Source organism: Neopsephotus bourkii, unplaced genomic scaffold (assembly GCF_033783945.1).
Source record: "Neopsephotus bourkii isolate Nb327-2 ecotype Australia unplaced genomic scaffold, CSIRO-AGI_Nbou_v1 NB_284, whole genome shotgun sequence".
NCBI lineage: Eukaryota > Metazoa > Chordata > Aves > Psittaciformes > Psittacidae > Neopsephotus > Neopsephotus bourkii.
In genome coordinates this window covers 1173335-1199234 of record NW_026900793.1, presented here as the reverse complement: position 1 = coordinate 1199234, position 25900 = coordinate 1173335, and the positions used below count along the sequence as shown (strand labels likewise).

The 25900-nt window shown below is 53.0% G+C and overlaps 1 protein-coding gene across 3 annotated transcripts in view; it reads left to right on the top strand.

Moving 5' to 3' along the window:
* STAB1 (stabilin 1) overlaps positions 1–23814 on the top strand; it is a 58259-nt gene extending 34445 nt beyond the window's left edge. For all 3 annotated transcript variants that reach the window (XM_061347009.1, XM_061347010.1, XM_061347007.1), the window contains 40 exons: positions 147–258; positions 488–565; positions 773–874; positions 1084–1191; positions 1657–1788; positions 1980–2108; positions 2945–3001; positions 3779–3874; positions 6254–6449; positions 6906–7001; positions 8040–8085; positions 8783–8862; positions 9378–9503; positions 10251–10324; positions 10672–10746; positions 11322–11441; positions 12413–12460; positions 12587–12670; positions 13080–13226; positions 13381–13518; positions 14153–14212; positions 14318–14494; positions 15013–15099; positions 15583–15729; positions 15885–15950; positions 16487–16712; positions 17266–17415; positions 18210–18314; positions 18737–18844; positions 19024–19217; positions 19906–20050; positions 21098–21231; positions 21506–21671; positions 21882–21988; positions 22210–22329; positions 22678–22830; positions 22943–23062; positions 23202–23345; positions 23506–23637; positions 23736–23814. In XM_061347009.1, coding sequence (XP_061202993.1) covers positions 147–258; positions 488–565; positions 773–874; positions 1084–1191; positions 1657–1788; positions 1980–2108; positions 2945–3001; positions 3779–3874; positions 6254–6449; positions 6906–7001; positions 8040–8085; positions 8783–8862; positions 9378–9503; positions 10251–10324; positions 10672–10746; positions 11322–11441; positions 12413–12460; positions 12587–12670; positions 13080–13226; positions 13381–13518; positions 14153–14212; positions 14318–14494; positions 15013–15099; positions 15583–15729; positions 15885–15950; positions 16487–16712; positions 17266–17415; positions 18210–18314; positions 18737–18844; positions 19024–19217; positions 19906–20050; positions 21098–21231; positions 21506–21671; positions 21882–21988; positions 22210–22329; positions 22678–22830; positions 22943–23062; positions 23202–23345; positions 23506–23637; positions 23736–23780 — 4630 coding nt within the window. In that variant the 3' untranslated portion in view covers positions 23781–23814. The remainder of the gene's footprint in view (positions 1–146; positions 259–487; positions 566–772; positions 875–1083; positions 1192–1656; positions 1789–1979; positions 2109–2944; positions 3002–3778; positions 3875–6253; positions 6450–6905; positions 7002–8039; positions 8086–8782; positions 8863–9377; positions 9504–10250; positions 10325–10671; positions 10747–11321; positions 11442–12412; positions 12461–12586; positions 12671–13079; positions 13227–13380; positions 13519–14152; positions 14213–14317; positions 14495–15012; positions 15100–15582; positions 15730–15884; positions 15951–16486; positions 16713–17265; positions 17416–18209; positions 18315–18736; positions 18845–19023; positions 19218–19905; positions 20051–21097; positions 21232–21505; positions 21672–21881; positions 21989–22209; positions 22330–22677; positions 22831–22942; positions 23063–23201; positions 23346–23505; positions 23638–23735) is intronic.
* Positions 23815–25900: the final 2086 nt, after the last annotated feature.

The following is a 25900-nucleotide window of genomic DNA, read 5'->3' as shown; positions in this document are numbered from 1 at the left end:
TCAGAACATGTAATTTCTTCCATCATTCTTCCTACATGCTTAACTGCTTCATGTGAGAGACATGAAAATTGGGCAGTATAGTCTTATCTCCCTGTTATTACAAGTAGTGTCCTAATCTTTTCTTTACCTGCCTTTTTTCCCTTCAGATCTCACTTTCTTGAAGGTGTCTTCACTGATGAAAAGCTCAAGAAGTATGACAGGCTGGAATTACCTACCCTCAACCCACAGACCAGATGGCAGATAAACACCAGGAGCGGCGTAAGGGCTTCTCTTACAGAACACACATATACCAATATTGAATTAAACTGTTTAACAGCTGCTGCATCCAGCGGGGAACCTGGATGGGATGCTGATGCCCTGAATCATGGACATCTTCCAAAACTTGTGCCCAGATCAATCATGTGCAACCTTGAATGAACAATATTCTTGTTTTGTACTTGCTTGGCAATTTCTAATCCTTTTGCTTCTCTCTCTGATACCTTTGCAGGTAGTAACAGTCGAGAATGCAAGTATAGTCATCAGTGACATCCCTGCCAGCAACGGCATTATTCATGTCCTCAGTAAGGTATGGTGGTACCTGTGATACTGGGAGATGCTGCAGTTGTAGCAGCAGATTTGTACTGCAGCATCTGTGTTAGGGCCAAGGAGGAACACGTCTGGACACTTAGGAAGAAATAATAATGGCAAAAATATATTTGGTTATCACGGGGTCCTGATGAATGTTTCCTGTGCAACAGTTTAATGTTTAAAATATTTGTCTCTTTTGCCACAGGTTTTGTTGCCACCTTCAGGAGATATCCCACCGAGTCCTCCAGGTCTGCAGGAGCAGCTCGAGACAGTTGCCTCATTCAGCACATTCAAGGAGTTGCTACAGGTAAGCAGCTGAGGTGAGCACTGTTGTCGTCGTCAGAGCGGTCTCTTGAGCAAATACCCACCTTACCCTATACTGGTGGACCAAAATTTGGACTGCCTGGGCAGAAAAGCCGTTTCCTCCTGTTCATGAAGGATCTTGTAGGAAAGCTCTTGGTTTTTTTAGTCAGTACAAGTGTAATTGCTAATGTTACTGTTTGAATGTTTTTTTAGGAATACCAGCTCATTGGAAAAATCGAATCCTCTGAAAAATACACGGTTTTTGTTCCTGGAAATAATTCCATTGAGGAGTACTGCCATGCTGCCAATGTGACACATTTGGTAAGCTCACTGCTTGCTCACAGTTTGAATATGTGTTGTGCTAAGTGCAGGGACGTGTGCACTGTCAGATCGTAAACATGAGTTCAGTGGATTCAAACATTGAGAAGAGAAGCATAACTGATGCTAAAAGCTGGGAGAAATGTGGCAGAGAGGAATGAGAGGGTTTCCTGGGGTGTTGCAACGGGATCTGAAAAGAATATTTGGACTCCAAATGCAAAATTCTGAGTAGATTTGTATGTGGATAGATGGAATAGCATGTTCCCCTGCCTGCCTGTGGTGTATCTGTGGCAATTTTCAATGTATAGCTTCATCCAGTAACAGAGTCGTCAGGTGTGATCAGTCACTTGTGATAGAGAGTTTCAAGGCTCTGTTAGCCATTACAGGTGCTTAGGAACTCTTCTTATGCCACTGAGTTGTAATCTAGGAAATAGAGTCCTAACATTCGTGGGTTTTTTGTGGATTTAGGATAATGAGACGGTGCAGTACCACATTGTACTGGGAGAGAAGCTCTTGCCCACAGACTTGAGAAGTGGAATTCATAAGAACAGCATGTTAGGGCTCTCCTACTGGCTAATGTTTTATCAAAACAACACCCAGGTAAGGAAGGAAGACTGCTCTGCCTTTTGAGGATCTGCCTTGGCCTATCGCTTTCTAAGGCTAATGGCTGGGTACACCCATTTCTGTTCTTCACACCCTACAAGTTCACCTAGTGTGACTGACAGCTGTTCAGCAATCTATGCAAAAGGAGTTGAAGGTTATTGTCTCAGCTTTCTTCTTCTGCTTTACAGAAGTTCGTCAATAATATTCCTTTGGATGGAAGATTTCTTGAGACAAAGAATGGCGTGCTCATTGGGGTTTCACAGGTCCTCCAGATACAGAAGAATCGTTGCACTGTCAATACCACCACCATACAAAAGGTAATGGTGATTACCAAGGAGCTGACTACCACTTCTCAGGGTTTCTCTACCTGTTGACTGATACATAGCACACTTTGTCTCTTCCACATAGATGAGACAGTAGCTTGTGGAGTGACCCCAGATGAACCTTATAAAATGGGGTTTCAAGGAGACTTGGCATCCTCCCAGCCTCAGATTCTGTACTTTTAATGCAGCAGATCTGCGGCTGTTATGCAGATTATATTCACTTCTCTTGCTGGGACTCTCTCACAGCACCAGCCATGGGGCAGGCTGGTGCAGGGACGGCCAGATACTCAGCTGTGGAAGGAGAATCCAACCCAATTCTTGCACAGCATGACCACAGGCTCCCCTAGGAAATGCTTTGGTATGCCTGGGAGCCATGGCCAAAGCCCCGCCTGCATGTATCCTGTGGCTCTTGGCCATCTGAAGATGGCAGGGTCAGACTTAGGTGTGCCTGCCTTATTACAGGTCAGAAAAAAGTATTTGCAGCCTTGTGTGAAGGAACTCCAGGCCTGCAGAAAGCCCTGCTCCAGCTCAGAGCCTCAGGAAAGGTGTACATGTCATCTCTTCTGGTTTGTTTTGTGGTACATTCTCTGGAAAGCAGGAATAAGATGTTGCATACACCACTGTGTGAAGCCCTTGATAGCAACCAGGACCTGAGGGTCATGCATCATGATTTTAGTTCTTCTGGTATTTTGAGCCACAGAGATAAATACGTCTTTGCCTTTGTCCCAGCCAGCAGCCTTGTACAGCACCATTTGTAATTCAAGATTAGTGTCTTGGTGTGACACGGGTAGAGGGCACACGTGTGACTTGTCCTGTTCTCTGTGCCCTAGTCAAGATGCAGCAAGTGTGAGAAGGGGATCAAGTGTCCTTCGGGATCAGTTCTTGTGGTGAGTCTTTGATTTATGTGACATCTCACAGACTGCAGATAGCGTTTTGATGTACTTCTGTTGTTCTATGGATGTCATCTTGGTACCTGAAAAATGTGCCTTTGAGTCTTCTGTGGCTCATTTGGTACCAAGGTTTGTAAGAGAAAGCAGAATCCAAGGGAGGCTTACAGAGGAAAAAGACAAGCATGAGCCATAAGGCTCCTTACAGGGCTGGCACCAGGCTTTGCCTTTTAGAGCATGCAGTGTGGGGAGTTTCTCCACTTAAAAGGGAAGAAGAGATGTCCTTTTTCATCTTTTATAACATTACATCAAATAAAGCCATTTTAGGGGTGCCAATAGCAATTCCCCATCCTGGACCATTGATATGTTCACACAGATGGGCTGGTTGTGCCTGCTGCTTACATGTGAACGATAAACGTTTCCAGACAGGAAGACAACATTTAACCTCTGAGCAGGCTATGAATTGCCTAGCAGCCACATCTGGTTTCTTAGGCTTCATTATGCCAAAGATGTTCTGATTACTTTTTCTCAGTGTCCATACTGACACGTATCCCATGGATTGGGCAGGTAACAGAACAGACACTGTGCTGACCTCACATCTAGAGATGTTTCATTGGTCTCAGCTCTGGATAGTCCAGATTTCTAGGGCTGTTACTGGAAAAGAAAAAGCATTTTTCCTCTGTTAGGCAAGAACAGTGCCATATGCACCAAACCATACAATGTTTCTGCAGTCTTTGTAGTACCTTCTGTCTGTATCTCTGTTCATTATATCTGCAGGAATTACCAGGAAGCAAGAACCTGGCTCGCTGTGAATTGCGCTCTGGGGATGCAGGAATACTTGGCTGCCATTTCACCTGTGCCAAAGTTTCTCTGGTAAGAAAAACATTTGCCTCAGATTCATTTTGACAAAACAAGATGGATATTAGAAATGCAGCCATGGAAATACCTGCTTTGAAGGAGGAACATTCCACCAACACATATTCAAGGCCAGGTTGGACGGGGCCTTAGGTGCTATGGTCTAGTGTGAGGTGTCCCTGCCCATGGCAGGGGGGTTGGAACTGGATGATCTTAAGGTCCTTTCCAACCCGAACTATTCTACGATTCTATGAAGTACATATAACCCAGCAACCAGGCACCGTTCTGTGACCATCTGCACAGGTCAAGAGCACTCATCCTGCCCGATCCTCAAGGCAGAATAGTGTGGTACCCATCTGAAAGCAAAGGCTGCAGCTCCGGCTGGGGGTCTGCCCCATCTACCCTGTCCAATGGCTCCAATGAGAGCTGCTGAATGGAAAGTGACCTTTCTCCTGGAGCAGGGAGAGGCAGCAGACCTGCCTACAAAAGGTGTGTCTAGATGGAAGACATCCCACAGAAGGGCGTCCTGAGTTGCAGGAGGTGGGTTTCATAGCATCAGAGAGGCTAAGAAGGAATTAGATAGCTGGTTCCAAGTGCAGTCTGCAGTGGATCCACAGCCAAGCTGCAGAAAAATCCCCCAACAGCCACACAGAAGTGTTGGGGGGGGGGAATAATGCAGAAGGATGGAAGCTTGCAATGGCAAGCACCTGCAGGAGGAAGAGACTTCCCTTGGTACGTGGCCGTGGGGATGGCTGCCACGCCAGGGTGAGGACCTATGTCCCCAAGAGCTTCACAGCGAGGCTGCCAGGGTCCTGAGGAAACTGGCTGGTGAAGTGGCTAAGCCTCTCTTCATCCTGTTTGAGGAGTCGTGGCAGTCCAGTGAAGCTCCTGCTGACTGGAAAAAGGGAAACATAACCCCATGTTTAAACACAGAAAAAGGGAGGACCCAGGAGCTACAAGCCAGTGCCACCTCTGTGCCCAGCAAGATCATGAAGCAGACCCTCCTGGAAACCTGGGGTGTGCTCAGTTCTTCACCCCCCAACATAAGAAGGACATGGAGCTGTTGAAGGAATTCCAGAGGAGGCTGTGGAGGTATCAGAAGGCTTGTGCACCCCTCCTATGGTGATAGGCTGAAAGAGCTGGGGTTGTTGATCCTGGAGAAGAGAAGGCTCTGGGGAGACTTTAGAGCAGCTTCTAGCGCATAAAGGGGCCCTACAAGCAACGTGGAAAGGGACTTTTTACAAGGATGTGTAGGGACAGGACAATTGGGAATGGCTTTAACCTGAGTTCTAGATAGATAGATTAGATAGTTCAGGTATTTCTCTTCCCTGTGAGGGTGCTGAGGCGCTGGCACAGGGTGCCCAGAGAAGCTGTGGCTGCCCCATCCCTGGCAGTGCTCAAGGCCAGGTTAGACACAGGGGCTTGGAGCAAGCTGCTCTACTGGAAGGTGTCCCTGCCCGTGGCAGGGGTTGGAGCTGGAGGAGCTTTAAGGTCTCTTCAATCCAAACCAGTCTGGGATTCTATGAAATGTCTGCATAGCAATGGTTTGTGCTCTGCTGCTTCGGTATTGTTGCTTTGGGTTTTGTCCTGAAGAGGAAGAGGAGTTGAATGTTTGTAGCCTGGTTTCCAAGGGAAACGAGGCACTAGTGATGGTATTTTGCTTGTGCATGTGCCTTCCCAAATAACTGATGAGTAATTGGAGCTGAACCAGAGGGAGGAGCAGAAGGTCTCACAGCTATTATGGCCCTTTGTGAAAATGTGTGGCTGGGAGAAAACACTTGAAGAGGAAATGGTAAAAGAAAGACTTGTGGGAATTTGAGCTCTTGTAGATACTGAAGCATCTCCCTGGAAGGTTTAGAGGGAGATTGAGAAGGGAGAGAGGAGTTAGACATGCAGTACTTACACGCAGAGCTTCAGTCCGAACTTGTACCTCACTGAACACTTCTGCACTGCTTCTTTAGACAATGTTTCTCTTCATCTGTACTGTCCACCTTCATCCCACCAGGTTTCCCCCTCTGTGGGTAGATGCAGAAAGCAGTGAGAGCACCTGAATCAGGCTGCTAAAATAAATCACCTGGCATGGCCCCTCTTACTGGGGGGACACACTAGGACACAGGCACGAGATAGACTGGATGGGCACAGGACTAAGTGTTTGTGTTACCAAAGCTGGTGTTGCTTAAGGGCAGAGTAGACCTTTATGTAAAGCTCTGCACAACAGAGCACCCTATTTTAGGGCATTCAATCTGTCCTACCTGCACACATCTGGTCCTTTAATGCATTGTCAGAAATTATGGCTATCACATACTGAAAGGAATCAAGTAGCTTCCATGATAAAGCTGTACCTTGTTTGTGCTGCACAAGACTGCTCATACCAATACCAACCTGTTGGCTCTTCAGAGGTCTGTCTGCTGCCCCGGCTACTACGGACACATGTGCGAGATGTGCCCAGGGAAGCCAGGCCAGTGGTGCTCTGGGAACGGAGAATGCCAGGACGGCATCGAGGGCAGCGGAGAGTGCCGATGCCTGGAGGGCTTCCACGGCACTGCCTGTGAAATGTGTGAAGTGGGCCGATACGGAGCTGCCTGCAAATCAGGTGACACTGGTGGCTACTGCAGCTCGTCTCTGTCGCTCCGCTGGGGAGGAGAGGGGAGAAAAGTGGCCATGTCCCAGCTCTTGGGAGGGAGGAAATGTCCCAAGAGCTCTGAGACGGGTCAGCGGCTGGCCAGCCACTGAGAGAGGGACAGTGAGAGTGGGTGCTGTGGACAGCCAGAGGAGTGGCCCCATTTATCATCCCCAAACCAAGGCATGACTGACTGTGCTGTGCCAGTCACCCTGCTGCCACCCAAACTACAGAAAGTAGAGGCGGGTGATCTGTTCCTGGGCTTTTTGTCCTGGTAGCGAGGGAACAAGAGTGTTACTGCTGTGATATTTTCTGTATGGCAGCTTTATGCATAGGATTAGGAAATGAGCAGCAAGAGAAATGGCAGCAAGACTCTGCTTGTGGGACCTGTTGGTTTGACAGTGATGAGTGTTCATATTAACCCTGCAGAATGTGCTTGTGACAATGGCATATGTAACGATGGACTGCAAGGGGATGGGAGCTGCGAGTGTTTCCCAGGGTGGAAGGGCCCTACCTGCCAAGAAAGTACGTGAGTATAGCACTATGGTGTAATACTGCCTTTTTGGCAGAGAAATCTGCATGATCCTTTTCACTTGCCAGGGCAATTCTCTGTTAGCAGAGCAGAGTGACCTGTGATGCAGGTGTACGCTGCATCCCCCAGAAGCTTATCAGACTGCTGGCTCATTTCTGCGCACAAAGCTGCATTTGCGGTGTGACATCCCCAACAGCACATGAGTGAAATTCATATGGAAAAAAGTACATCCCCATCTTCCATCTCCACTGAGATTTGTGGCACCTCTAGAATAGTCCTTTGCCCTGGGAGAGCGAGATAGAAGCTCCCAGCTAGACTGGGCTCATCATGACTCTTGTCACTTGCAAGGCTTAATTTGAAGCCTCCAGAGGGCCCCAGTGTGTCTACTCAGTTGCTGTTTCTGCTCGCAGATCCATTTATTTAGGCCAGCTCAGGCCATGGGCTGCAGTTCTTAATAAACCTGTCATTGTGTGTCAAAGTAGTATGTCGAAGTTGGTTGCTCCTGGGATTCTGATTACAACTGGGGTGAGGAGGAAGCTGAGCTCCTAAATACTTTGGGATGTTAGAGGTTTGTACACAAAGATTGATTCTGGGGTGAAATGTTTTGCGGGCATTTAGAAATGGAAATGAGTGGAGCTGTCCTGTCTAGTGCAAATGTAGAGCATAAAAAAGTTCATCTTTTTGTTTTTAAAGGGGCAAAGCCAAATGGCTCTGTATGTCTGCATTAACGAGGTTTCAGTCCCTGTTTCATTCCTAGCAGTGTGGAGACCATGCAGATAAGGTCAAACTGAACTGTTAGAGAACATTGAATTCACTCCATTGCAAAATGCCAGCATATAAATCCCATGAAGTCCTCCTGCTGCCATGTAGGACAGGAGAGTTAGACTAACTGCTCGTATGTCAGCATCAGTCAGGGCACCACAAGTGTGGCACTGAGGCTGTTTGCAGGGTCCTTTACTCTAGATGGCAGAAATGGTCCCAGCAAGTGCTAAACTGAAAATGCCAAGTGACATTTGTGTTTTCTTTTGCAGGAATCAAGATTGACTTATGCAATAACACTTGCCATGAGATGGCCAAGTAAGTATAGACAGGAAGCTGGGTCATTCTGAGGAAGGCATGTGTGTTTGTATGTGTTTTACACAGAGGTGATTCTGTGTTTAGGCTTCCCAGAGGGCTGGGAGAAGATAAAACTGACATTTAAACCAACGTCTCATTAAAGAGGCATAAATGTCAGTTCCATTCTGGGAACTTTGGTGCTAAGCTGCATCCAATTTCTCCAAGGATTTTGTCTGTCTGAACATCAGTTCTTTCCAAGTTCCTTCTGCATGTGTGGATGGGAGAAGGCAGAGACTGCAAGGCACTCAAGGTCTGACCCTATTCATGGAGTAAATCAACCATTTACAAGACCTTTCTGCCTTGCTTGCCCCCACCAAGGAATTAAATAGGCTAATGGGCTACGATGACTCCCTCTTGCTGCCTTCTCCATCCATTATCTGCTCTCCTATTTTGCGGTACCGAGACCCAGCCATCTCCATTGTACTGTGCAGAAGCACATGGGCATGCTGAAGGTGCACTGTGTGAAGCATGTGCCCGCCAGCTCCCTGTTCAGTGTAACTTGGGTGTTTGGTGAAGAAAAACACAGCGACTTCAGGCATGTTCCTCTTGTGGTTATAGAGGTCTCTAACTTGCATATGCCATACTTGGATAGTGTTTCCCACTGCCTGAGCAAATTAGGAGGTGTTGTCAGTGATTATTTATCTCTTTCTTGTTTCAGCTGCCTCAATAGTTCTGCGGATTCCTCACCTATGTGTTTCTGCACTGCTGGATACACAGGGAACGGGACCCATTGCACAGGTATGTCCAGCAAGTGCGGGCAAGATGCAGGGCTTGCACACATGGGTTGAAGCTACACAAAGACAAGGGTTTTGTTTGTGAAATAAAAGGCATGATGCTGCCAGGGGAAAGATCATTCAAAGCCCTTTCCTGTCAGCCATCCACCATGAACTCTGCCATGCTTTGGCTGCAAAGTTTTCCAGTCCAGAGCTTTACACAGGATGCTGTTGGTGTTGCTAGAACCTGTGAGAGAGGGATAAAAAGGCAGGCAAGTGTAACAGGGCAGTCCTTATTGTTTGTGGAAAGAGATGCACATGAATGGGTTGTATTAGTTCTGATCTCACAGCAGTAGTGGCAAAGATGTAACAGTTTTGGCCATGAATCTCTGGAATATTGATACTCTGATTCTCTAGGATTCTGTGCTCCTCCTGTTTGTTGTCAGATGATGTGATTTGTGTTAAGATGGATCCTTCTGGCACAGTTCATCTTTCCTAGATGCTCTGAGCTGACTCTGCTGCTCTTGTTCGTGGTTACAGAAATAGATCCATGCACTATCAATCATGGTGGCTGCTCCATACACGCTGTGTGTACTAAAGTGTCTCCAGGAGAGAGGACCTGTGTTTGTAAGGAAGGCTATGCTGGAGATGGGACGCTCTGCATGGGTGAGTGCTCAGGGCATGTTTTGATAATAGCAATGAGGCATCATCCATGCAAAAGGGGCACTTCAGACTAAGAGTGTTAAAGTGCTGAGTAACTCAATTCTCTTTTCAGTTTCTTCAAGCAGGGTTTATTTCAAAGCAATTAATTGCTGGCTGGTCTTGATTCAACTGTCTTTCTGCTTTTTATGGAGGTGTATGCACACGTCCATGTACGTGTGTACATACATACATGTGTACAGCATACTCCCAAGCCATGATTAGTGGCCATCACTGCACCAGCACAGTGCCACACAAAACTGCACAAAGAGCCCGTGGTGCCTCGGGCATCTGCCTTGCTGGATCGCCTCAGATCAGTGTTTTCATCTCAAACCAAGAGAGCCCTGAGAGTTTTCTTGCCCTGTTGCGTGTCATGGAGATGTCCAGAGACAGAGGTGGACAACAGTCTCCCACAGTGATGCTGTGAGATGAAGATGGAGCCATGAGAGAGTCCAGTCCTCTCATATCCTTTAAAGCACACCCAGGCAGGTGTGGGATATTTTGTGGGCAGATGCCACAACCCGGAGGCCCACGTGTTGCAGGGGTAGAACTTGCAGTTGTGCCCTATTTGCTATCACAAGTCACTTTTCCACTGGAGTATTCCTAAGCTAGGAAGGTACTCCCTGTTGCTTTCCCAATACCTCTTTGGATCCCCAATTCCCAGGTGCTTTGAGCAGCCCTCAGCAATAACGTGACTTTATTGTTTTGCTGCAGAAATCGATCTCTGTCTTGAAAGCAATGGGGGCTGCCACACCAACGCAGAATGCATTAAAACAGGCCCAAGGAAGGTGAGTATGTAAGATGACTGTCAGGGCAGCATCATAATGGAAGTTGTCACAGCTGGGTAATTCTAGAGGCAGTCCTTTCCACTGCAATGCACTGCCTTGTGCTTATTACCTTCCACATAGAAAAGATACCTGGGATGGGCGTGAAAAGATTGCTGTATCCTTGAAAGCAGATGCTTTCTGTTGGCCAGAGGCTGGAGGCGGTCTCAGGTTCTATTTGCTGTTGACATGAGCATGGTTGTTATGACTGTAGCAATGGGTGCTATACCACATGCTTTCCATCCAGCCCAGCGCTGTGTGTTTTCTTTGTTGGGTCCAAGTTTCAGACTGAGAATCTGTTCTCCCTCCAGGTTGCCTGCAACTGTCTTCCCGGTTACAGTGGGGATGGTGTGAGCCAGTGCAACCCCATCAACTTGTGTGAGCAGGTATGCCTGCATTTTGCTCTTGGCAGAGGTGAAGGCCACAGCCTTGAATTGTTACTTTCTTCTAGCAGTTAACAACAAGAGCTTGTTTAGAGCTGGCTATCTTGCCTTTTCACATACCAAAGGGATTTCCTAGTCTATTTGGTTTCCATTGCCTCTCACAATACCTGCAATTACGTTGGCCACCTGACACTCCATCTTTTGGGAGAAGCAGTGTGGAAACTGTGACAGAGGGTTGGAGACATGCAGATTTGTTTCTCTGAATCCATTTGGTGTAGGACACTCAGAAGCTTAAAATTTATGCTCATGGCATCACTACGATGTCAAAATGTCTCTTTGAATCATGGGGTTTGTCATCACTCTGGGTTGTAAACTAAGGTGCAGAAGTTCGTTTCATGGGAGGATTGGTGCTGAAAACCCCTTGAGGATTTTGGTGAGGTTTATTCTAAGGCACTGAAGAGGTGGGAGGAATGGTTTCCTTTGCACTGGGCTGGATGCAGTTAGCAGCTCCTGCATGCAAGTGGCTGTTCAAACAGCGATGATGCCCCTCCATGGTAGCCTTTTGCTTTGCTTGCTAGAACAACGGAGGCTGCAGTCCATTTGGGGTCTGCAAATACACGGGCCCTGGCACCCGAAACTGCTCCTGCTCTTGGCTCACTATTGGAGACGGCTTCACCTGCCGTGGCAAAATGTACCAGGTGAGAAGCACGCATAGCATCTTGTCTGTGCTGCCCCCCTGCCCTGCAGCAAACTGCTCCCTCCCCTCCGAGTGTAAGCTGCAGGCGAACAGATCTGTCGTGTCATATTCATGTGTGTGGTGGAGGAGGGGAGAGTGGGGCTTTGAGGCAAGCTGTCCATAAATCATAGGAGTATTTGGGGTGCCAGCTGTGGGAGAGAATCACGGTAAAGTGACTTTGCTCCAAAGGGAGTCATGACACGAGCACTGCTGCTCTGCCATCACCACTTGGCCAGACCTCCGGGGTGCTCTTTTCTTAATGCTACAAGAAAATGGACATTTATTTTATTCCTCAAGGAACCCTCTTCTCCCAGGCTGTGGGATCAGGGCAGGGTCCCTGTGGCCATGCCAGACCTTGGGATCCAGTCTGGAGGGCAGAGTCTCCAGCCCTGTTGCAAATAAAACAGCTGTCCTTGGGCAAACTGGTGACCTTTTCTGATAATGACAAATAAAGCTGCCATCCCCACAGCAGAGCCGGGGGGAAAGATATGGACTCAGTTCTGTGCTCCTGCTTTTACTGAAAGCTGGTGTGGTGAGGAGAGGGAATTTGCCCTGCCAAGCCTATGTCTGCCACAGGGAGGGTAAAGCAGAGATGTTGGGAAGCACTGGAGGTGTCCCATGAGCACAGGGTCAGTTAAACCCATGAGACAGCTGCTACAGAAGCAGCCAACTTTCATGTCTCTCTCCACTCCATCCTGCAGCACCGGCAATGTGAATGGTGAGGCAGAAGTCACTGTCTGCTTTTTAACACCCATGTCATCCATGCCCAGCACACTGGCAAGAGAGGGAGGGAAAGATCACTGTGTTCTGTCAGCAGAGCTAGTGTCTCACTGGGGTGGGAGAGTGACCTGGACGGAGGGGGCAGGTCACCGCACTGCCTGGTGAGGAGCAAGAAGGGACTCTGCTAACACCGCCTGTTTCTCTTTGTTTAAGGAGCTTGGAAGGATTGAAGATGCATCCGTGTTCTTTAAGATGATACTGGTTGGTGATAAACACCTTTGGTTTTGTCTCTGTGTACTAAATCACACTTAGGGTTTTCCGCAAAGGGTCTTGCTAACTGGAGCTGTATTTTCTGTTTTCCTTCCTGTGAATGCTGGTCTGCCACAGGCAGAAAACATCAAGGAGCTCAGTGGGGCAGGGCCTTTCACAGTCTTCGTCCCACGGACTGATTTCATAGGAAACAGCACTACAGTAAGTATCTTCCCATCCCAAGCACTGTAAACCAGTTTTTTAACCAACAGCTTTTTGACATCACAAGTCCTATTGCGCAGCTTCACATTACTAGTCCCAATTTTTTCCTCATGGGCCCCGATACACCCAGTAAAGGAGTAATTCCCAGTTCCCAGGCATCACTTCCTCAAGCCAGTGTGTTCGTCTGACCTCCATCAGGGGACCTGAATGCTGGTTTTGTCAAGCTGGTTGAAATGTCCCAAAGCTTCTGTATGATTTTGTGCATTCACCGTGTTTTGGGGCGACTGGCTTTCCTGCAGGGATGGGTCACAGGGAGCTTGGGCAATTCAGACTCCCTCACTGGGTCTGGGGTATCCCCTGCAAGGCAGAGTGTCTCTGGTGTGATCTCACCCTCGTTTCCTCTCTATAGTTTGAGGAGTGGAGGACCAGAGGTCTCCTTCGGGACCTGCTTCGCTACCACATAGTGGGTTGCCGGAAATTGCTGTCCAGTGACCTGGAAGCACAGGACTCTCTTACATCTTTATCTGGCCACAGAATGAAGATCACAGTGAAAGAGGTAATTCCCTCTCCTGGCCCATTTGCCAGGGTGTCACTTTTGCTGTCATTTGAAGGCCACTGTGGTTGTGGCAGGTGACTTGCCTGTGGCCCACAGGCAGCTCACAGGGCAGCGCCATGGGTATGGATACCTCATTGCATCCCTTCTCTCTCAGAATAGCATCTATCTCAATGAGGAAGCCAAAGTAGTTGTGAGTGACATCGTTGGCATGAACGGGGTCATTCATTTCATCGACAAGATCCTCATTCCAAGTGACCTGGTGGGCCGTAACGTTTCCTCTAAGACCTCACGGGTAAGGCTGAAGCAGTGACTGTGTTATAGCTGCTGTGGTGAGGACGGGGTTAGGGTCTTTGTCCCAACAGCTCTGGTAGTCCCTGATAAGCCCTCAGCCCAAGGCCACATCGGGTGCTCTTCCTCCCTGTTCCTAGCTCTGTGGGGTTTGCCTGAGGGCACAGATTTGGCTTGTGAAGGTGACAGCATTTGTGGCATAGGCATATTTGAGACAGAAGGAGCCTTACCCATCACTAGAGAGTAACAACACTGTATGTAGGCAGGCAGACTGTGCCCTGTGCCACTTGTTTTCCAGCACAGAGCAGACTGCAGTGTGAGATTGCCAATGTCCCCAGTACTCCTCCAACAAGCACTAGGAGCTTATAGATCCTGTGCTTTACAGAATATAACACTTTCTGTACAACAGAACTGAAAATAATCCCAGCTCCTGCCATAGCAGTGTCTACTGGGACAAATGAGAAAAGAGGTGGCTGTGAAAGCACTCACCAGGCCAAATCCACCAGCATGATGATGACGGAGATAAACTCGTACTCAGTTGCTGGGGTTGTTAAGCATCTGGTTTCCCCCCTGCATTGCTGCTCCGGTCCTGGGGAGGGATGTCTTAGTGACAGTTGTTTGCTTTCTTCCCTCTGCAGCAAAACATCACGGAAGTGGCAGAGGCCTTTGGGTACACCATTTACAGCAAGCTGCTGCAGGTGAGCACCCTGACCCCTGCTGCCCTGTGGGGAGGTGCTGTGTACGTGGGCATGTTCCGTTTGGGCTTGGGGCTTTTTCTTTGTATCCCCTCTTGTCTTGGACAGGACGCAGAGCTGCTGCCACTGGTTAGCGACCCCCTGCACAGACCCTTCACCATGCTATGGCCCACGGATGCTGCGTTTAATGCCCTCTCAGAGAAAAGGCAGAGGTGGCTGTACCGCAGAGAGCATCGGGACGTGTTGGCATCCTACCTCAAAGCACACATGATCAGGGATGCAAAGGTAAATGGAACAGCAAACAGGCTTGTACCTCCCCAGGCCACATGTGGTGCCCATGGCTATGCCAGAGCAACCTTACCAAATACTTTCCTGCTCTAGAACATGCAGTATATTAGTTGTCTTGAGAAGAGCCAAAGCTGTTTGAGCATTTGAAGTAACTGTTGCTTTATCACAAACCTCTGGTGCAGCATGGCTTAGCTGAACACTTCTGTCTTCAGCTTCTTGGGGAGGCAACATCGCCATCAGACTGTCAGCCCAAGGCTCACAGAGAGGATGGTGTCTGCAGGGGTGATGAACAGGGAAAGAGTTCCACTGTACAAAACCAGGGCCTGATTATGCACTCTGGTCTATCACTATTCCAGCATCTTCAACTACCCCAGCATAGTTAGGCTGTTCCACCAACACTGGCTTCATGTGCTGCCACATGGCCCCCACTCTCAGTGTGGCTGCTGACCCTGTCCTCACTAGGGAACTGCCAGTTTTTGCATCTCTCCCTTCACATTCTTGCTTTTCCCTCTTAGATTGTTGCTGGGAACGTGCCCCAGATTGAATCCATACGGACCATGCATGGCTCCACCATCTCGTTCAGCTGCAGCAAAACCCACGTGGTGAGTGACGGCGATGCTGGGCTCAGCCTTCCACTGAGCAGGTGTCCCAGGGCATAGGCACAGGGCAGCTGGTGCTCTGATTTGGTCACTGGCAGAAAGTGAACACAGAGTTGGGTGCTTGCAGGCTGAGATACCCCATTCCATGGGCTACAGCTGAGCCTGTAAAGAAGCTCGAGCCTGTGCGGCCAGCTGTTAGGGAAGTGTGGAACCAGCACATGCACTTCATGACGACCAGGTTGCAAAGCCAACCGTGCGGTGCTGTAACCTTTACAGAGCATGTGGTGCCTGGACAAAGACCATTGCTTAGGGGAGATGGCCATCAAAAGGGGCAGTCAGGAAGGGCGGTCAAGGACATGAGCACAAAGATCTTGGAGAGTTCTTGGGGTGATTGAGAAGTCATGGCAGCCAAAAGGGCAACTTCTGGGTAGTGCAGCCGGGATGTAGGATGTGCCAGGATCACAAGGTGCTTTCTTCCTCTGGCAGGGAGAGCTTCTGGTGGGGAATGGTGATGCCACTATCATCCAGAGGCACATGGAATTCAACGCAGGCATTGCCTATGGCATCAACAGGCTGCTGGAACCACCAGATCTCGGGTCTCGGTGTGACGAGTTCATCTCTGTTGAGCTGCAGGTAAGCACTTGCGATGAGGCCAGTGACGATCTGTGCCTGGGAAGAGGGATGTTGGGGAGGAGGAGTTGCTGCTCTTCCTCGGCACAGCCCAAAGCAGCCAAGAGATGCGGGAGCACATACCAAGCTGTTGTGAGGTTTCTGTCTTCCCTCCACAGGGATCTATGGAGAGCTGTGGACTCTGTGGCTTCGAGCCACCCTGCCCTGCTGGCTCCGTTCAACGGGTAATGCTCCCAGCTTTGTCACCAAGGAGGCCTCTCACGGGGCTGATGACATCACCCACACCCCCCTTGTGTTCTAGTAGGGAAATGAAGGCACACCTTGTCCCTAGTCACACAGTCTTGTAGGGCAGGAGCTGGGCTGAGCAAAATGGGGTCAGGGGCTCCAATGGTCTTTGCTTGGTCAATCCCTATAAGGGTGACAGTGGTACAGCAGTCCCTGCAGTACCACTGGGGCTTCTCTGAGCGCTTTATAGCAAAAGAGCTTGACCTAGCCTCTGGAGATGGACCAGGGATGAGATGGTGAGCAGCCTTGGGGGGCAGTAGTTGTACCCCACTCTCGCTGCATCACCTGGTGTCCCTCTCTGCTGGGCTTCTGGCATGTCCCTGGGGTACAGTGTGGCTCCTCTGTCACCAGACCCATCGCGTGTTAGGCAGACTCCGGTACTTACCATAAAGCGGAAGGCGTGGCACAGGAAGAGACAAGGTGAGCCGTCAATGACCAGCGTGGCAAACTCTGTGTTTCGCCTGTTTCCTCGCAGGGGGAAACCAGGCGCTGCTTCTATTACGGCAACCAGCTGTTGAGAAACACCTTTCTGTTTCACCACAACTCCCTGTTGCGGCCGTCCTGGCCGCCCTCCCCGTGGGACCCCCTCAGAAGACACTTCTCTTCCAGGGGGCCTCTGAAACAAGGCTGCAAGAGGAGCTGTGTTTCTACCCAGTGGGTCCCTCAGTGCTGTGCAAACCACTATGGCCGTGAATGTCGGGGTAAGGAGCTGCGTCACCCTTTCCCATCCAGCCCTTTCTCTTGTGGGAAGGCGGTTAATGGTCCAGCACGGCTGGCACCCAGGATGTCTTTCCCTGGAGAAGGCTGGGCAAAACCCCAGGCACAGAGCCCCAGTCTGCAGAGGGCACAGGGAACAGTTTCCATGGTGAGCCTACGGCACAGGGGGTGGCTGTCAGATGTCACTCACCCCTGGATGCTGCAGATGCTGAACAACTCCCTGCCCTCTGTGCTTTGTCCTTGGATGAGTGCTGCCAGGTTATCACTGGGTGGGCCAGCACAGCCGCAGCTAACGGCAGCAGAGGGTCTTCCAGGCTGGAAGTTGTGCCACATTTGTTCCTCTTGCCCCTGTCCCTGAGGCGGTTGCCATGGGGTGCCCCCAGCACTCACCCCCCCCCACCTGCCGAGCAGGCTCTGTGGTCAAGCACCCCATAAGCAGCAGCTCACGCGGCAGCTGGTGCGCAGGCTCTGCACGGGGGCAGTGACTGCCTCCCCTCCAGCACAGGGCCACTTTGTCACATGGTGCCCCCTTTGCAGCGTGCCCGGGAGGGCCGGAGGCGCCGTGCAGTAACCGTGGTACCTGCCACGACCAAATCGGTGGCTCAGGGCGATGCAACTGCAGCCAGGCCTTCATCGGGACCAGCTGCGAGCTGTGCGCTCCGGGCAGATACGGCCCCAGCTGCCAAGGTAAGGGCGAGCTGCGGGCTGAGCAGCCTGGCCGGTTTGCACAGAGGTGGCTGCGGGACACGGGGCTCCTTGGAGAGGGCTCAGGTGTTGGGCTGGCCTCTTACAGCAGGGAAATCAGTGCTGCCACGTGCACATCGGTCCTCACAGCACTGGGCTCAGACCTGTGGGGCCAGGTACATCCTCCCTGGGCTCTTTCTTGGCTGGAGTCTGAGGAGGCTGGATGGCACGTGCCAGTGCAGCCATGCTGCCAAAGGACTCACCTCCATGCCGTGCCCATTTGGTGGAGCCTCTTGTTTGTCAATGCACAGCTGGGAGCCCTGGTCTGGCAGAAGGTGTTCAGATGTATTTTGAGCTGGGGGGCAAAGCCTGAGGTTGAGATGAACCCTGTACAGAAAGCGCATCTCCTGGGGCATGCTCAGCAGGGTCAGGGAAGCCAGGGGAGGAAAAGGGAAGGGAAAGGGAATCCCCCATCCTCCCACCCCAAGCCGAGCCTTACCGTGTCTCCTGGACTGTTTTTGATGGCTGTATGTTTGCAGGGGCTGAGAGTGAAAAATGCACTGAGTGCATCTCTAGAAATGCCCAGGGGAGGGGGACAATGGGGATCAGGGGGTGCAGAGAGGGTTCCCCTCCTCCCCGAAGGGTGCACGTTGCAGGGTAGGGGACCAGGGCTGGCAGCAACAGGAAGGGATGTGGTGTCCTGCAGGCACTGCCCGCACAAGCCACATCCCTGCTGTGTGCCAGGGCCATGGCCCCTGTGTGACCACCCAGGGACAGCGTTTTCATCCATTCCCCAGAGTGCAACTGTACTGAGAACGGCGTGTGCAACGGGGGGCTGCATGGCGACGGCTTCTGCTTCTGTGCCGAGGGCTGGACTGGGGACCGCTGTGAAATCAGGCTAGGTGAGGGCTGCCAACCCCTGCCAGCCGCTGGCCCCTGGGCACCGGTGCCGTCTGGCTGCTCTCCCAGTACCTGGATTGTATCTCCGGGGCTCATCCTGAGGTGTGGCCCTTGCTGTTAAATCGCACGAGGGTTGGGGTGGTGAGGAGGAGGAGGAGGAAAGCTCCACTTGGTCACCAACAAGCCCCTGAGCCAAAGGTGCTCCAAGAAGAGCTCGAGGGTGAGATGACAGCCTGAGGTGTGTCTGGGGAGGGGACAGTCCTCTGCATTTGGGCAAAGCACCTGCAGAGAAGCACCGTGGGCAAGGCATCTGCAGAGGAGCACCGGGGTAAAGAGGGGGGGCCATGGGGCAGAGGCTGGTGATGGCAGCCATGCCTGTGCGCAACCCTTGGCTCGTTCTGACCCGTGCGTGTTCTGGTTTCAGTCTTGAGGCCCTCCTGCTCCCCGCCGTGCCACCCCCAGGCTGTCTGCCGTGCCGGCAACCTCTGTGAATGCAACCTGCACTACGAGGGCGACGGGAGGATGTGCTCAGGTAGGGGCGAGCCACGAGGGGCTGGGGTGGAGGGGTGGTGAGCAGAGGGGGAAGCAGACAACGCTGCCAGGCAGGAGGTGACCATCTCCTGTCGGCCAAATGGATGTGACGACGGGCAGGACAGACAGACAGGCCATTGGCAAGTTGTTTTAATAAAGCTAATTCTTCTATCCCTGCAGTGATCGACATGTGCAGCCAGGACAACGGGGGGTGTGCCAGGCACGCACAGTGCACGCAGGTTGGTGTGAACGTCTCCTGTGCCTGTGCGCCTGGGTACAGAGGTGATGGCTTCGTCTGCGACCCCATAGACCGGTGTGCGGACGGCAGGAATGGGGACTGCAGCCAACACGCCAGCTGCATCAGCACCGGCCCGGTGAGCACAGCCCATGGGTCCCTTCACAGGGAGAGCTGCACACCTGGGAGAACAGCCCCTGAGGCTGCCGTGGGATGCTTCAGGCTCCCAGAGGACAGCAATGTGACAGCATCCCTTGTTACTGGGGTCACCAGGCCTCTCTGGTCCCCTCAGCTGTTGCACTCATCCTGCAGGTCCTTACTGCCAGGCAAGGGCCATGCCTTGTTCTGTTGCCTGGCTGTGGTGATGGACTGGTGATGTTACGCTGAGGCTCTTTTCCCCCATCCCTCTGTCTGAGGGGAATAAGCTGTGTCAGTTGTAGCATTTTGGGGACTGTTCTGGGGCTCAAGGGTGGTCCTCCAAGGGTGATGCTGGCCATTTCTGCAGAGGAACCAGAGCTGCTCGCTGCAGGCCAGAAGGTGGGACTGGGTGCACGACGTGCAAGAATCACGAGCCACATACCTCAAAGCTCAGCTGCCTTCAAATAGCACGTGACAGTGATTCAATGTGACATTTTTGGTTTGTGTGCAGTGGGATGGGGAGGTAGAGCAGAGGCCATGTGGCCTTTCACAGCACTGCCATAGTCACAGCAGGCTGTCGAGGCATTCTGAAGGCTCATCCCCATCTTCACAGGGGTACAAGGATCCCCAGCTGCCACCTGCGTGACCGCACTCACACAAATCCCTCCCCTCCTTCCTTTGTGCTGCAGAATGAGCGGCGCTGCGAGTGCAAGCAGGGCTATGTTGGTGATGGGATCCAGTGCCTGGAGGAGGCCGTGCCCCCCACGGACCGGTGCCTGGAAGACAATGGGCAGTGCCACCGGGAGGCCATTTGCACTGACCTGCACTTCCATGGTGAGTGTGCTCAACCCTGCAGTGCCAGCGATGGTGTTCCACAGGGAGATCACACCCCCTCAGCCTTCACTTCCCAGCTGGGGCACCCCTCAGGGGAGGGTGATGGGGATGGATGGCCAACGGGCCAGGGACTTCTCCCTGTAGCTTGGTGGTGTGGTTTAAGCCCAGCCGGTAACTCAGGACCACGCAGCTGCTCGCTCACTCTCCTGCTTTCTTCCTCCCCCCATCTCCCAGAGGGATGGGAAGGAGAACTGAAAGAATGGAACTCCCACGGGTTGAGATGAGAGCAGTCCAGTAACTGAGGTATAACACAAACCACTGCTGCTACCACCGGTGATAATGATGAGAAGGGAAATAACAAGGGAAGAGAACACAACCGCTCACCACCCACCAACCCATACCCAGCCCAACCCGAGCAGTGATCTGGCCCTTCCGGGTAGTTCCCCCCGGTTTATATACTGGGCATGATGTGCTGTGGTATGGAATAGCTCTTGGGCTACTTTGGGCCAGGTGTCGTCCCTCTTCTTCCTCTCGGCTTCCTGTGTCCCTTCTCGCTGTCAGAGCATGAGACTGAAAAGTCCTTGATCAGAGTAAGCCTTACTTAGCAACAACTAAACCTACTGGTGTGTTACCAGCACTGTACTCAGACTGAAGCTGAAAACTCAGCACTGCACCAGCTACTAAGATGGAGAAAAATAACTGTTACAGCTGAACCCAGGACACTTGATCTGGTTTTCACATTCACCTTTTGCACTAAATGTCACTGGGGGAGGACAAGCCCTCCTTGTCTGCTCCCCTGATGTGTGAGGTAGCCTCTGGTGGGATTACGCTGCCAGTGAGCACTGACTCCCTTGCGGAAGGCTCAGAGGAAGCCGTGCTGCATCCCACCTTGCCCTCACTTGAGCATCATCCACATCCCACCCTCCCATGCAGCACGAAGCACCCTCCGTTGGCAGTGCTGCCCCTGCTCACACAGGGGGCTCAGGTGACTGCCCCAGGAGCTGCTCACTCTCGGCGCTGTACTGATGCTCCCTTGGTGTTTTGCAGATAAGACCATGGGTGTATTTCACCTGCAGTCACCCCGGAAAAAGTACGACTTCACGTACGAGCAGGCTCGAGAGGCCTGTGCTGCAGAAGGTGCTTCCCTGGCCACCTTCCGGCAGCTCTCGGCAGCCCAGCAGGTCAGGAGAGGGCTGGCTCCCTTGCCCTGTTGATGTGCGGGTGGGTGGGTGACCCTTCATCCTCCCAGACAGGCCCTGTCTGCTCTGTCTACATCCATGAGGCCAGGAGGGCTGGTGGCTCTTGCCAGTCACACTGGGATGAGAGCTCTGGCAGTGCCCAACCCTTCAGGTGCTGGGGGGACTTTGGATAAGGCTGCACAATGGGAGTGTGCATCGGGGCAGAAAACCTGGGCTGGGGATGTTATTTTTAATCTGATCCATTTTCCTCTGTTAGATGGGATTCCATCTGTGCTTGGTGGGCTGGCTGGACAATGGCACAGCCGGGTACCCCACGGCCTACCCCAACCCCAGCTGTGGGGCTAACCGAGTGGGCATCGTGGACTATGGCTCTCGAAGCAATCTGAGTGAGACCTGGGATGCGTTCTGCTACCGGGAGAAGGGTGAGTGGCACGAGCACGTTTCCTGGGGCTGGTCGTGTGGGGCACAAGAGGACTGTCAGGTCAGCAGGCACAGATCTGCCCTTGGGCAGGGGGCACACCTCCCTCTCCCCATGCCTGTGGTGGGAGGGAACATGCTGAGGGGTATCCAGAAGTCCAAGGAAAGGCCCTTGGCATTGGTGAGTCGAGTCGCACCCTGGTGTTCCGTTGCAGATCTGACTTGCACCTGCCGGGATGGGTTTGTGGGTGACGGGTACTGGTGCAGCGGGAAACTCCCTGACGTGCTTGAGGACAACGCTCGCTTCTCCACCTTCTATTCTGTGAGTGATGCTCCCCTGGTGTCCCAGAATGCCAGCAGCCGGGAACAAGGCAGAGGGAGGGATTGGCTGTAGCAGAGAGAAGTGGTGGTGTAGTCTGTGTGTGTGTGGGGGGAGAGTACAAACACAGAGGTGTTTGTTTGCTCTTCAGGGCTGGGGGATGCTTCCTGGGCCAGGGAGGGTGACAGCAGCGTGCTGATGGGAAGATGTCCTGTCTTTTCCAGATGCTGCTCGATTTTGCCAATGACACAGAAGAAGGACTGGATTTTTTCATCTATTTGTCTGATGACTCCACTCCCAAAACTCTCTTTGTCCCCCTGAATTCTGGCTTTGCAGACAACGAAGTAAGCAAGCAGGGACAAGCGGCTGCTCAAGGGGACATGAGGAGCAGGAGTCCTCCAAGGCTGGCAAAATGGGATGTGAACTCTGGGGAAGGGGGAATTTAACCCAGAGGGAAGCACTGGAGGTCTCCAGTCCGAACCCTCGCTCAGCAGAGCTGTTATCAGAGCCTCTGCCAGTTGAGCTTTGGCTGTTTCAAAGAATGGCGACTCCCCCTTTGCTGCAGAGTAGTTTTGTGCTGTGTTGCCCATGAATTGAGTTGTCTTGTGGCCATGGCGTGTTGGGGCTCAGGCCAGGTGGGGGCTGCACACAGAGGAGCCAGCTCAGCCCTCTCCTCCCTGTTGCTTTTTCAGACACTGACAGGAGAGGAGCTGAAGCTCCATGTGTCCTCCAGCAATGTCGTCCTCTTCAGCTTCAACCTCACAACAGGCACCATCATCCCATCACAGTCAGGATACGACCTCCAAGTATCAAACCTCCCGGTGGGCAACGGTACAGAGCACTCAGTAGGTTTAACCTCCACAGAGGTCAAAGAAAACCCCACAGGTTTTCACCACATCTCTTTCGAGGCAATGGGGAGCCTTTCTGGTTGGGTGACACATCTGTCCTGTCCTGCAGGACGCCAAGGGAATCAATGACACGATGATTGTGGAGTGGGACATCATAGCATTCAATGGCATCATTCATGCAATTGCAGAACCGCTGAGGATCCCCCCGCCCGCCGTCCAGCTTGGTCAGGTCAGTGCCTGAGGGCACCAGTGGGAGAGGGGACGAGGTGATGGCAGTCGTGCCCAAGGACTGTCCTGGCCCGCGGTCACGCTCGGAGCACGGCAGGGAGGCTGGGGCTGACGGTGACCGGTGATGGCTTTGGCCGCAGGTGAACGGCGTGGCTCAGGCATCGGGCTCCGTGGCCACGGGCACGTTGTCGGCGCTGAGCTTTGCGCTGGCGCTCGCGGCCGGGGCTGGCATCGCCTATTACTGCGTGAGGCGGCGGCGGGAGCAGCAGTTCGGGTACTTCCAGGTAGGAGCGGGCCGGGACTCAGCGAGGGGGGCTCTGAGGGAGCGGGGGGGCAGCGAAGGCTGCAGGAACTCCGCCCGCGCGGACCGGGCACCGGGTGGGAGTGAGGGGCGCGCCACTGCCCGAGGCCCCGCCCCCGCCCATCGAGCCCCGCCCCCTGCAGGCGGACCTGCGCGCGGACGAGGAGGAAGAGGAGGCGGGGCCGCCCGCCGCCAGGCCCCGCCCACAGCGGCCGCTCGTGGCCATCCCCAACCCGCTGTACGGCGGGCACGCGCCCGACTACGAACCGCTGCAGGTGAGCGGAGCCCTGGCCCGCACCGCGGCCCCCCCGGCCCTGCCCCTGCCCCTGCCCGCACCCGCCCCTGTCCCCGCCTCACGCCGGTCTCTCCGCAGGACTCGCTCCTGTCCGACGCTGACGCCGGAGGCCCCCCGCAGTGACGCGCCCTTCGCCCCAATAAAGAGCTCAGCGCCACTGCCTGTGCCCCGCCTGATCTGCGCCGCCCCCCCCCCCCCGCCCGTTCCGGCCTCCATCACCCGGCGGCTCTGCCCCCAGCCCGGCTGCTCCCTCCGACCCTGCCCGCTACGAGGGGCTGCGCACCCAACGGCTCCAGCAGCCTGGGCGCACCACTCCTTGTAATCAGGAGTCACCTCAGTTACCCCCAGGCACCCTCTTTGCTCCGTCCAGGCGGTTCCTGCCTGTACTAAGGCCGTAAGGGGCACAAATGGCCCCTTGCCTCGGGCAGGTCTGTCAGACACCCACCAGCTGCAGCCCAGGCGCAGGAACAGACCGGAGCAGCGCCTCTGCAGTAAGTACATTGGTTAGTCAGTTAGTTACACATGCGGCAGACCTTTATTGAGCCTTCACACCACACAGCACAGAGACATCAAATGCCACATGCACACAGCAGACCCACTGGATTAGTGCAGCTATGTTAACAGGTCACAGAGTCAAGAGTCAGAGCCGGCGCGTAACATGAGAACAAGGCAGTGAGATGCAGGTGTCAGACTGAGGGGCCAGCCTGGCACACCACCGGGGAGGAGGGGGTGTGTGTGTGTCTCATTGAGGGTTTGTTGACACTTCCACATTGTACCTCAGTGCCTTTCCCTGATGAGGCTCCTGGCAGAGGGTCCTCTCCCTCAGCTGTCCCACATTGACATCACAGCCCAGTGCTCACAAACACCCCCTGCCTGCTGCCCTGCTGCCTGCCCCCCAACGCAACAGCCCTTAACGCACCACGCATCCCAAAGACCCATCCTACATACCCTGCAGTCACTCACCAGTGTCCTTCCTCCTCACTGCCAGCCCCAGCACAAGTGTATCTGCTCTCTGTTTCCTCTCCTGGCTGTCACCCTTGTTGCTGCTGGCAACTGGTGCAGCAGTGAGGGAGGAGGTGATGGACCAGGACAAGCAACACGTTCTGCAGCAACAAAACATCCTGACAGCCCCTGCATGCCTCCAGTGCCAGCAGCTGTATTACATCTCTCCTGCTTGCATTGGGGACCACACAGTGCCCCACCTCACCTCTCCCTCCAGGGACTTTTACCCCTCATCCCATTGCCATAGTCTTCCCCCACATCCAGCTTTCCAATGGCATGATTGCTGGCCACAAACTCTCAGCAACCCCAAGGCGCCTCTCTGCTCCTCCCCAGGGCCCTCCCTGTCCCCCAGGGCAGGCTGAAGCCTGGGCAAAGCCAGCATAGCCCCGAAGCAGGTGAAGAACTTGTTTTCTGTTCCTCACGTCCTAAAGTAGCTCTGACCTGCCTGGGCCTCCAGGCCCCCATCCTTATCCCTTGTCTCATATGCTCTAGCATTGCTGTTATCTCCCCCTTAAGATGCACACAGGGCTTTGCGTGGCCTCGCTCGCCTTGCAGCCCCCTCCCACCCCGCAGCATGTCACTCTCCTCCCTGGACATCCTCAACAGCCCTTTCATACACCTTAGGCTACCTCTCCGCAGGTGGAGGCCAACACCTCTGCTGCCAACCCTGCATCTTCCCTGAACGGCTGACACATCCCTCCGCAGCTCCCAACGGGCCTGAGCTGCCAAAACATTGATGTCACGTGGCACCAACCCCCAGAATACCGACACAGTGTGGCACTCAGCTCGCAGTAAACACTTGGTTTGCAGACTCCCACCCCACTCTCACACAGGACTTGCACATCCTGTACATTGAACCAACAGTTACCTCCTATCTGTGTGCCCCAGGACAGACCAGTCTGGTGAGGAGCGGGACGGGGCTGGGGGCTGCTGGTACCTGCATTGCTAACACTGCTGATGCTTTTGTCCTCCATGATGTCCTTCGCTGGTTGCCCAGTTGGCACCCCTGCCCCTCACTGTCCCCCTTCCAGACTGATGAGTAGTACCCAAGGCTACAGGGACAGCCCTGACACACCTTGCCACACCACCTGTGGGAGTCTGTGTTGAGCTTGCCAAGCACCAGAGACTCAGGATGCTATTTCTGAGCCACGTCTCTGCGCACAGAGCAGGGAGCAGCAGGTTGTGCCCACCAGCACTGGCTCTCAACCTCACTGATTCCCACAGCCTAGAACAAGCACCCA